The sequence below is a fragment of the Herpailurus yagouaroundi genome, unplaced genomic scaffold (assembly GCF_014898765.1).
Source record: "Herpailurus yagouaroundi ecotype Mexico unplaced genomic scaffold, PumYag 253, whole genome shotgun sequence".
Classification (NCBI taxonomy): Eukaryota; Metazoa; Chordata; class Mammalia; order Carnivora; family Felidae; genus Herpailurus; species Herpailurus yagouaroundi.
In genome coordinates this window covers 678,950-691,215 of record NW_024412470.1, presented here as the reverse complement: position 1 = coordinate 691,215, position 12,266 = coordinate 678,950, and the positions used below count along the sequence as shown (strand labels likewise).

General features: G+C 38.0%; 1 protein-coding gene across 5 annotated transcripts in view; it reads left to right on the top strand.

The window, feature by feature from the left end:
- The window catches only part of USH2A (usherin), a 751,068-nt gene that overhangs the window by 223,505 nt on the left and 515,297 nt on the right, over positions 1-12,266 (top strand). For all 5 annotated transcript variants that reach the window (XM_040461001.1, XM_040461002.1, XM_040461003.1 and 2 more), the window contains exon 21: positions 2,947-3,177. In XM_040461001.1, coding sequence (XP_040316935.1) covers positions 2,947-3,177 — 231 coding nt within the window. The remainder of the gene's footprint in view (positions 1-2,946; positions 3,178-12,266) is intronic.

The window sequence follows — 12,266 nt, the reverse complement described above, 5'->3', positions numbered from 1 at the left end:
AGAAGAAGTGTTCCACTACTTGTTAAAATTTAAACAGTCAACATTAATTTTTGTGCATTCTCAGTGAGTGTGCCCTTACTGATTATAATCATTTTGCCAAAATAAAAAAAAAAATAAGTGCACTCTCATTTTAGGAGATATTAAAATAAAACTATTGAGTTGCTGCAATTTCTTTTGTTTTGTTTGACTGAATTTATATTCCTGATTAAAAAGTGAGTTTGATTATGGTATCCATGGGGGAAAGGATTCTGAATGCTATAGTGGTACAGCACTTCACCATTATCCTCAACTAGCTGGGTTATTGGAGTAAAGGAATACCAAATATCAAACAAATGGGAACTTCAGGAAAAGACTACTTTTAAGTGTTTATTTTTGAGAAAAAGAAAAGGGGAGGGGCACTGAGAGAGGGAGAGAGAGAATCCCAAGCAGGCTCCATGCTGTCAGAGCAAGAGCCCGACACAGGGCTGGATCTCACAAACTGTGAGATCATGACCTGAGCTGAAATCAAGAATCAGATGCTTAACTAACTGAGCCATCCAGGTACCCTGAAGCTACTTTTAAACAAGGATAAAACTCTCTAGTTCTTAAGATGTACAGGAGGTATATTCATAAGTTCTCTATTTATTTCAAATGGACATCCTACTCTCAACACACCAAATATTTATAGTTTGTGATTCTCTAGATCTTTGCTATCCAGTACGGTAGCCATATGTGTCTATTTAAACTTCAAATTAATTAAAATTAAATAAAATGTAAACTTCCATTCTTCAGTCCCACTAACCAAAGCTCAAGTGCTCAATATTCATATGTGGCTAACGCCTACCTTACTAGACAGTACAGATGTAGAACATTTCCATTATCAGAGAGTGTTCTATTGGATGTCATTGGAATAGATGGTGTTTTTCAAACTAAAATTTCAAATCATTTTGTCCCAGGACACTAGGGAATCATATGTGGAAAATAGAAAATATAACAGAAGAGTTCAAAATCCTCCTTTGTGCTTTTAAATAGCAGACTTTAGATAATAAAAAATTATATAATTTGTCCTCTATTACTTCCTTGAACCCAGGACTCAAAAATCTTTGACAATTCTTCATCCTCAGTTAAGCTCATAGCCAATAATAGCCTGCTGAAATTTTAATACAAAGATGTAATTCCAAACACTGAGGAGAAGCTTAAGGGGAGAAGAAATTTCTAGATGCCTTAGATTTTTATTTTCTTGGATTATTTTGAAGATGGAACATGGCTTATAGAGTGAAATCTTTGAGAACCTACCATTTAGCTAATTTTGGCAAGGAATGCTAAAGGAAATCATGCATAAAATGTACAGATTCATATATATATAAAGACATCTCATGGTTTGCCGTGGCAGAAGAGGAACTGAGTTGTTAATTATCTAAGTTGAACATTTTGCTCTGTGCCCTCTGTTCTTTACAAAATGTTGAAATAGAATCACAATCAATTGTTTCTCTTTGGAAAGCTGGCCAAGCTTTCTAGAAAGTAACAAATGCTACTTGTTCTAAGCTGTTTTAAGGTGAATTGTCTTTCATGGTTTAAGGCTATCAAATCTTGTATTCACATCATTTTAATATATGTTTATTGAAACAGTCCAAGACTTTGTGTATGCCGAAGCCTGTGTGAACACAGATGGAAATTAAAAGTCCACAGCTTTAGTGTAGGCCCTTAAAAAGTAGGCTTGGAGGTAATGATATTTGTTCCTTTCTTTGCTTGTACCTCTCAAACCCAGCCGACCCACTTAGAGCAGGAATGAACTTCAGCCTACACACTCAACTGTTTAAGAAGAAAAATCAAAACAAAACCTTAGTTTCAATAACTCACTTGTTACTCTGATCCCCTTTCCATCAGGTTTTAGGGAAAATCGCCATCTCTGTTACTTACTCCTTGGGTGTCCCAGAAGCCTCCAGAGAATTGCCAGTGTCCCAGAACTTGAAGCATGCCGAGGCCTCGGTGTGTGGAAGGACGCTGCGCATTCTCTGCCCCTACGCACAGGCCTTGCAGTGGTGTGGTCACTTCAGAGCCCTGGGGGCTGTTGTACCTGGACCAGAGTTCATAAACCACTGAGTTCACAGGCTCCTTTTCCTCATGTGGATGACCTGTTTGGCTTTCAGAGTGGTTTTGCTTATTTGTTTTAATTTAAACCAGTTACTAAACTTTAAAAATCAGAAAGGTTACACATAAAATGACTATTTTTAACAAAGTAAGACATGTGGCAACTCCAGGTCATTGTTCCTTTACTATCCGCTGGCTGGCACAAATCCGTGACTCTTCACCCTGGCCTGGTTCTTCTCAAACCCCATGCTGTCTCTCATGTCTCCAATTAGTCCATTTGAATCATTTTCTTTCCTTGATTGGCCTTTGTGAATTGCAGCCCTAAGTTGGGGCTGTGTTAACACAGGGGCTCTGCCCTTTGTGATCAGTAATCACCCACGGTAGTCACTGGGAGTTACAGGCTACAGGTTTCATGAGGGATCTTGTAACTTCTGGGGGAGGTAGCTCCCACTCAGGCAAGGGAAATTTTCCAGAAAAGGGGGCAGCCATGATCCAATGGTGATCAACAGCCACGTTTGAGCACTGGGATACCAGCTTGGTTAAGGGAATCTGGGTGGGGCACCAGCAGATGATAATATGAAATGTCTTTTACCAGAATAAGAAAGAATAGAGAAATCATCTCCACAGGGAGATTTTGTTTAATCAGCAACATTTTATGGTAGCTATTTGTTAGTCATTTAAATTGTGTTTAGTCCCATTTAAGGTATACTCTATCTTGTGTTTTCAGTTCTTAGAACCCCATAAATACTCCACAACTGCCTTGATTTTGAGTGTGATGTACACAAGTACATGTGTACCCATGTGTGAGTATCTAGAGATAGAAGCTAAGTTCTTGAATGTAACAAATTTTTTTTTCTTTTTTTTTTTAATATTCAGCGCCAACCCAGCTGAGGCCTCCTGTGGTCGAAGGAATCAACAGCACAACCATCCGTGTTGGATGGCTCACACCTGAAGAACTGAATGGACCCTCTCCTACATATCATCTAGAACGGAAAGAGTCATCTCTCCCAGCTCCAACAGCCACGATGATGAAAGGAATTCGTTTCATAGGGAATGGATATTATAAATTTCCCAGCTCCACACACCCAGTCAATACAGACTTTACTGGTGAGTGTATTTGACATTACTTTATTGAAGAGGCACTAAGCACCAAGCTGTTTCTTATTATTTTGATAGCCCTTCATAATGAATTTTTTCTATGTTTGTCTACAGAAATACTCATTCAGACCTTTTATAACTTGATTGTGTCAGTATGTCCACCTTCTTAGTATTCTGGGGCGGGGGGGGGGGGGTGGTGAGTAAGTAGCAGAAAGAAAAGTAAAATATAGATGTGGAAAGAAAGCTTTATTTGATCAAAGTATATGCTGGAAATGAGACCATTTACCAGAGTGTGTTCCTCAGAACGCTTCATGTGCTCTACCAAATTAAAAAAAAAAAAAAAAAAAGAATTCTGTGGGCAGATGAGTTTGAGAAATGCCCCATGAGGTTGGAGATTCTCAGTACATGTCAGGTTGTTAAAGTCTCTAAAAAGAATTATAAGAGAGCTATCTAATTTTTCATAGCCCAATATTCCAGATCCTTATTTGTTACTTTTTTTAAAGCATGATCACTATCCATAGGTTTTGTGGAGAGCATTATGGGAAAAACTAATTTCAGGGAAACATACCTTCTATGGGTAAGTGATGCACTTGCTTAAGGCACTTAAGGCACTTGAGCAATCTCAGGAATCAACAAAAACAATGTTTTCACACAATATTTTAAAAAATGAAAACCAATGCCAAAAAATTCCCAATAAAACCCCAAATTTTAAAATGAAGACTGGATCCGTTGCTTTCTTGCATGACCCTGTAATCCTGCCTCATTTGCCTCACCCAACTCCTGGTCTTGCTGGTCCTACAATATTCCAGGCATTCTGTTACCTTTCTGAATTAGAGTTTTTAAGAATTCTGTTTCACTATAATTATAGAAAACTATAACTATTTATGTTACATATTCCACTTTCCCAATTAAAAAAAATTAAAAGGAATAAGGTACATATGATTCTGTAAACTCATAATGATATTCATTTAATCCACGGGAAAGTCACTTAGGAGCAAATAGTTTAAAAAAATTTTTTTTCAACGTTTTTTATTTATTTTGGGGACAGAGAGAGACAAAGCATGAACGGGGGAGGGGCAGAGAGAGAGAGAGACACAGAATCAGAAACAGGCTCCAGGCTCCGAGCCATCAGCCCAGAGCCCAACGCGGGGCTCGAACTCACGGACCGCGAGATCGTGACCTGGCTGAAGTCGGACGCTTAACCGACTGCGCCACCCAGGCGCCCCTGGAGCAAATAGTCTTTAAAATGTTGCATATGTTGAGTACAATGAAGTGGAATTTGAGCTATAAAATGTGGCTCAAATATTATTGCTTTATTTTTTAAAGTTTATTTATTTTTGAGAGAGACAGAGAGAAAGCATGAGTAGGGGAGGGGCAGAGAGGAAGAGAGAGGGAGAGGGAGAATCTGAAGCAGACTCGACACTGTCAGCGTAGAGCCTGATGCAGGGCTCGAACCCCGAAACTGTGAGATCATGACCTGAACCTAAATTAAGAGACTGACGCTTAACTGACTGAGCCTGATGTACATTTGTAATGAATGATCTTCTAGCCAAGGTATATTGAGGTGAATACCCCTGGTCTAGTACATCAAAATCATCATTGAGTGTTAGAAATTCAACCACTGAGATCTCATAAAATGTTCCACTTCCGTTTAATATTTGTAAATGTCAAAGAAAGGAAAGAAAAGAAAAAAAATCTGGCAAAGAAGCTACGGATGTAAAGCTAAAAAGCCTTTCCTCCAATGGAAATAGAAACTGCCTTCCTGGTCCAAGATTTGGCACGCGCTGTGTTTCTTCGAGGAAACAACATTCGTTTCCATTCAGCTGGGCCTATCTGCTGCAAGTATGTCAGCTTGGATTTGCGGGCTAGCCAGCAGACAGATTTTTGATGGGATCACCTACTGTTGTTGCAGTGAAAGATAGAGTGGCCCGTCCACCGTTAATAAATTTAGTCGTCTGCACGCTCTCCCTAGCCGGCCTTATACTCTGAGGTGCAAGGGCTAGGGGCAGATGTAGCGTCTGGGAAGTTTTCCAAATTCCTCTTTAAAAAAGTTAGGCCGTAAACACTGGCCTCACTAAGCAGGATCCTTCTGTCTATAACAAAGCCTCCAGCTGCACAGAAAATGTGTTTGGAGTACACATCATTTGAAGGACAAGGCGGGGAGATCACAATTTTGGCTCGAAGTGCTCCCTAGGGGTTTGGTGATTCCCAGAGAATAAGAAGTTCTGCATTCAGGCACGTTCTGGGGCAATACTAGCTCCTTTTTATTAGCACCTTCACCTTACTTTTAAGGTTCTCTTTAACTTTTAAACGAGGTCTGCGTCAAATTATTGGTTTGATCCTTTGGCTCAATTGGCAGGTTTGGTTGAATAATTTTATTGAGCTGGGCCCATGGTTAAATGAAGTTTACTCAATCAATAAGCTGGGACAATTTACAAAACCAATGCGATAGCTTTCTCTAAACTTGCATCTTTCCTAAGCAGAGCAGTATGTACATAATTCGCACCTTCCATTCATTTTACTTAAATATTCTCTCATTCAATCCCTACAAGCCTGTAGGTAGGAATTTTACCCTCAGAGCACAGAGGAAAGGAGAATCAGTACGTGGCTTCCCTGAGGTACGACAGCTACTGAATTTCAGGGTTCGAATATGAATTGGAAACTTCTGATTCAATGGCTGGTGCTTTGCCACGGAAGGGAAAGGCACACACGTGGACAATTTTTTGGAAGGTGTAGAATGAGAGTATGTGACAGTAATAAATGAGGATGGGATAAAATTATCAATCAAATATTCCTTACCCAACACTGCTAAACTTTTTTGGATTTTTCTTTCAGTTGCTGACTTTTCAGGTACAAATATTTAATAGGGTTGGCTTATTTATTTACTTACATCTCCAAAGCCATCTAGGGATCACATTTTTTCCATAGCAATTGATTCCAGATTGTTCTTAGAAGCTAGATGTTTAATGTCTGAATGAAATTATTTTAATGGGCTGAAGTGCTATCTGTCAAATGGTGCTATCAACTTCTTTTCTATATATCTTATGCAGAATTTTATATCCTGAGGCAAATTTAATGAGCCAATTTTGGAAATCTCAAAAATGATTAATTGTATTTAATAAGTGAATAATTGTAAGAACTAAGATGCTTTTATTTTGAATTATTCATTTTAAAATACCAAACTCTAACTAAAATGACTCTTGAAATATGGATGGAGATATCCAATACTCAAAGACAAGTATACAGTTATGTACATTACTGTGCATATGTTATATATAAAAAAATAAGTCAGATTTTACCCATTGATGACAACACTTATAAATACATTCATAACATGTTCTGTAGTCATGGACGATGTTATTAAAATTTCAGTATAGATGATCTCATTATTGTAGCTCAAGAAAGGAATCTCTTATATAACTCACACCTCTTCCATATTTGCCTTAAATGTTTTTAGTGAGTAGGATATAATGAAAATAGTATATGTTCTAACATATTGCTTAATATTGTAAATTATTTAGCCTTGTGTTGTAAATGAACTCTATCAAAATTGACTTCTGGGAAGAAAAGTTATTCAGATGCCTCTTTTTTAGAGTCTGTTTTTGGTACCTTTTCCTTTTGAATACAAGCGTTCTTTCAAAAATCTAATCTCTAGGAAGGATATATTATCAGTCATTTACATCACAGTATAAATTTAAGATCAGGTATTAACTCCTCTACTTCTATATGAGTAACAGTGAGTGCTTTGGGAGAAATCTGATAAATTTCAGATCCAGGCCCTGTTATTTATTAGCTACAGGTAATTAGATACACCACTTAATCGTTTCTGTATCTTTGTTTCCTTTTCTTTAAAATTGGCATGATAATACTACGTACAATAGTGATATCTAGAAGTAGGCGAGAATGAAAGGCAATAGCCACCTCCTGAACTTTGCAGTGTCTGCCATGCAGGTTACTTAAAAGTCTAAACATTAGCTGTTTATCATTACTCATTTAACAAATGTTTAAGTGTTTACCATGAGACAGGCACGCTTCTGAGAGTCCTCTGAAATTTATAAAGTTAGTATTCTATTAATTTGTCTCCTGTTACACATATATTGTGCCTGAATGTTATATTTAAGGTATGAGCAATATGTAATTTCTATATTAAAATATGATATTTAATTTTGTTATTGAAAATAGTTAAATTAATCTGCCTAGTATTGAAACATTGGATAAACTATTTTTCTGTGGATCTAATCGTGCTCATCTATTAAATGAAGGATTATGCTAGATGACCAATGCCTCTAACTTCTCAAATTCCAAATCAACGAATATAGAATATTTAAGTAGCTTCAAAAAGTCAAAATAGAGGTTGTTACCAAAACATCTGAGTTTAAAAATAACCAGATTTTTGAACAAATTTTTCAGAGATCATTTTTTCATATAATATTATGTTCATAATTTATGATTAACATAAATTTGTTTTTCGTATGGGGATACATTAATTTATAGGGATAATTTAAATGATATGGAGAGAAATACTCAATATAAAATGGATATTCAATTCTTGGATTATGTCAGAATGTGTAAAGAAGCAGCAAATTCAACATAAGCTCATAATATTTTAACTAGAAAATCATGTAAATACTCATGGCAAAATATTTTTCTGGTTACATGGGGTTAACAATACTTCCTCCTTCCAAAATAAGTAGCAAATAGAACATTCTCTACCTTCTACAGTTGGAAGGGGTGATCATTGTGTCTTCAGAGGGAAAAAAAAATGCTCATTTTTTTTTTTCAGGAATGCAGAGTAAATCCACTTGATTTACACAAAGAATTTAGTCCTTTCCATGCAATGCTAGTAATCCAAAGGGAACCTGGTAAAAACAGCAAACTAAACTACCGCTCAGACTAGCATTCCAAAGGTGACCCTCTCTCCTTGTCACTTTTTCTTCCTATTAGCGAAAACAGGCCCATGATCATTTGGGGGAAGGTTTGACTATTGTCGTATCCAGCCGCCAATCACAGCCTTTTAAACTGCCTTTACTGGTGACCCTGCCCAGAAATCAGGAACTGCCTTTGGGGAGATCTTTGTAGCAAACCACTGGGGAGATGAGCATACATGTGCACCTGGATGTAATTCCCTTTTATTTGTCTTCACGAGGAATGTGATTACTGATGTTGAATATCTTGCAGATGAGAACTCTGTACACTTTCTTCATAATAATGCTGTTCAAGGACACTAAATGATTGTCAGACGTTTTTGTCTTGTGGTTTTTGCCTTCCCCAAAATGACTGAACTAGAATGCTTTAGGATACAGAAATACAATTAATTACCAACCTTCATAGAGAGAAGGCAACTCCCCAAATCGATATTCCTTAAAAGCATATATTTTATATATATATTTTTACTCTATGATATATGTGCTTTATTATTATTATTTATTATTTTTAGTGAGCTGGGACATTTAAGTACTTCATTAAAAGAAAGCTCATTATAAGCAGTTATAGAGAAGGTGCAAGCAGAGTAAACTTCTTCAGATAGACTAATTAGTAAAAGCATATTAATTCTGACCTTCAACACCCTTGCTTTCCCAGGATTTGTTTTCCTCCAACAGGGAGCAAGTAATTTTACCAGAAAGTTCTTAAAATCAAACAAACAAATAAAATAATAAAACAAATAAAATGCCAAGTCCTCATAAGGCAGATTTAAATCTCAAGTTTTATTTGACCTTCGATGTTAGATTTTAGTCATAGTTACTGAAAAACAGATATATGAATCAACTATCTGGCCTAACAGTTTAATGAACAGGCAGTGATGATACAGAAAGAGAAAGGCAAGAGCAGGAACACGGACCTTGTCAGCAGAGAAGTGGTTTCCAGGCAATGAAGAGGCTCGTAATGTGTTTCTGGTTGTGACACAATAAGGAGAGATTGTGAATATCTGGTTGAGAGCATCTATGGATTCATAGGGTCGAGGGCCCAACTGTGTATCTTCTTGGAATCACAGAAGTCAGACTAACCCATGGTGACTTGGGATATTAAGAAGTAAGTGAAAATTGTTTTGTTTTTACTACCTTTAATGGAGATGTGTAAAGATAGCATTGTTGGATGGGAAAGGACCATGTTTTTCCCCATTCAACAAGTGCATCACAAAGGCCGATTTAAGTGACTGCATGTGTTTAAACCCTTGTATTTTTTAAAGTGACACATTTTGAAGCACATTCCCATAATGTCACCTTGTGTTTGAAATATTAACAGTAGGGTTGGTTTGGGAGTACTACGTTCAGTTTCGCTTTTGAATTTTATCTCTGATTGCTGAAAATAATCATTTCAACACCTGGCTTTTTCTTTCACCAAAACTTATACCAGTTGACTCTTGCTTAGGTGGTCAAATTTAATGAAATTGCAAGTTTCCCTTTGCATGAAGAAACCTTCCCTCCCTTTTTAACTTTTACAGTGTCAGTCTAGAGCAGGGGGTTACAGAGTTCACCTGTAAATGTCCAGACATTAAATATTGTCTGCTCAGCAAGCCGTGAGGTCTCTGTCCCAACTCCTCAGCTCTGCCATGGTAGTGTGAAAGCAGCCATAGGTGATATAGAAACAAATAAGTGTAGCCTCGTTGTTTTGGGTAAAAACATTTTATTTACAACAAAAACAGACATCAGGCTGGTAGCTTGCCTATTTTTGGTCAAGAGTCTAGTCTAAGTTGCTTAAATTAATATGTAATTTCAGGGGCGCCTGGGTGGCTCAGTCAGTTGGGCATGTGACTTCAGCTCAGGTCATAATCTCGCAGCTTGTGAGTTTGAGCCCCGCATCAGGCTCTGTGCTGACAGCTTGGAGCCTGGAGCCTGCTTTGGCTTCTGTGTCTCCCTTTCTCTGCCCCTTCCCCAGCTCACACTCTGTCTCTCTCTCTCTCTCTCTCTTTCTCTCTCTCTCTCTCAAAAATAAACATGAAAAAAATTAAAGAAATGTGTGTAATCTTATCATTAACAATACATTTTTCTTTCTTCTGCCCTAATGCCAAGAACCCTAAAAATGAGTACAAGGTAGCTCAGATAAAACAAACAGGAGAGGACCAACACAACAAAACAGATAATAATGCTTGATAAATGGAAATGTTTGGAAACCACATCTAGTTTTTCCCAACAGGGGCGTCTGTGGCCAGTAAGCCAGCCAGCATTGACCATGTCAATAGGACCGAATAATATTTACATTTGGGGCAAACCGTTTCTGTTAGCTGATAATGCTTTCAGTCAGCTTTAAAGCATCTGCTGTTTCCTTCTCTGTGTTTATCAAGCCGAGCTGTATTGTCACCTGATATATACACTGCACATGTGTTCTCACACACTCATGTCACATTCTCAAACGCACTGCTCCCACCAGGTCCCCAGGTTTTCTATGCGGTCTCACATTTACCTACTTCAATTGTCCAATGTCGTCACTTACAATATGTTTGCCATTTAAACATCTTCACTAGGGCTTCATTGCTAAAGAAAAAAAAAATGTCTCCATCTTTTTTTGTTTAATGTTTATTTGTTTTTGAGAGAGAGAGACCGAGTACAAGTGGAGGAGGGGCAGAGAGAGAAGGAGACCCAGAATCCGAAGCAGACTCCAGGCTCTGAGCCGTCAGCACAGAGCCCGATGTGGGGCTCCAACCCACACACTGTGAGATCATTACCTGGGCCAGCCAGACCCTTAACCTACCAAGCCACCCAGGCACCCCAGTTGTCTCCATCTTTTAATGGCAGTTAGCATCAATATAATAGAGATTAATTTTGGTTTCTTCTTCTTCCTTAAATGGGTAGAAAGAGGAACTTTGAACAGAAAAAGAATCATCATAGTCAGCAGTGATAGAGAAACTAGCCCCTATGAAAAAGTTGAATGAAGTGAATTATTTTGTATATATTTTTTTGGGAAAAACTAATTAAAAATACTTAAAGAGCTATATTTACTCTTATGTTATACCATTAGGATAAATATATAACACCCACAGAGGAGTATAGCTTAATTTCATTTCTACTAAGCTTGAAATTCCAATAATATTGTTGCCAAAATGCCTTATCTTTCAAAACTATGTTCTAGTGATCTGAAGAAATGTTTTACAAAATCATGCATTAAGAGTCCCACGTGAGCAGGGAAACTTCGAGTACAATTATGCAGACCACAGTTAAGTTCCGCACATTGAAGGCAGTTCACAGACATGGCCCTCAGGTGTTTGTTTGGAGATTCAAGAAGGGAAACTCAGTTATGTACATTGCCGTGACTAAGGAGCAGCCTCATTTAAGTCCTTTGGCTTTAACTGCAACTTGAACAGAGAGGCATAAAGAGGAAGGAGGGGACAAAACACCTGAAGAGACATTCTGGCAATGGTGGCCATGCCAACCTCACAAAGGGGGTCCTGGGAGAGTTTCATAAAGGAGATATAGGGACTTATGGGAGGTGTGTAGGGATGAATGGTTTAATGACCCTTCTTCCTACACAGGCAGAAAATTGAAAAAGAATGCAGATGCCTCCTTCTTGTCTTCTGCTTCTCTTAATTTTTCTCTGCTGAAATCCATTCATTCTTCTGTGTATACCACTGTGTCTACCAAAGTGAATAGCATCGAGAGCCTGACATAGAAACCTGGGAAATTTCTTGAATATGACTTCTCACACCCTTTCTCACATTGCACCCATTATTCCTCCTCTGGCCATTCTTTCTATTACACAACTCTTGGAACCATCCATTGGTCCTATGGCTAATCCCTGATCCTGGTCTGTGGTGTGGGTCTCCTTACCAACAGTTTCACTCTTTTTCTAGGCTGGGTTTCTGATGAATAAGCTGTCTTGCCATTCTCTTGCTTAAAACCTTTCAGTAGTTTCCCATCGAGATGCCCTGCATGAAGTCTTTGCTGCTTACCTTTCAGCCTCATCTTTCCATCCATGTATCTCCTGGTTTACCCTCCAGCTATATGACTTTCAGTTCCTGCTGTCTGAATCCACCACTCCATCTTAGAAGCCCAGGTCTTAGAACAGACCCATGCTTTTGCCTGGAATGCCTTCCCTTCTTTGAATGGGCTTCGTTTTCATTTCACAGACTAATCCTACCTATCATTGAAGTGTCAGCCGAGCTG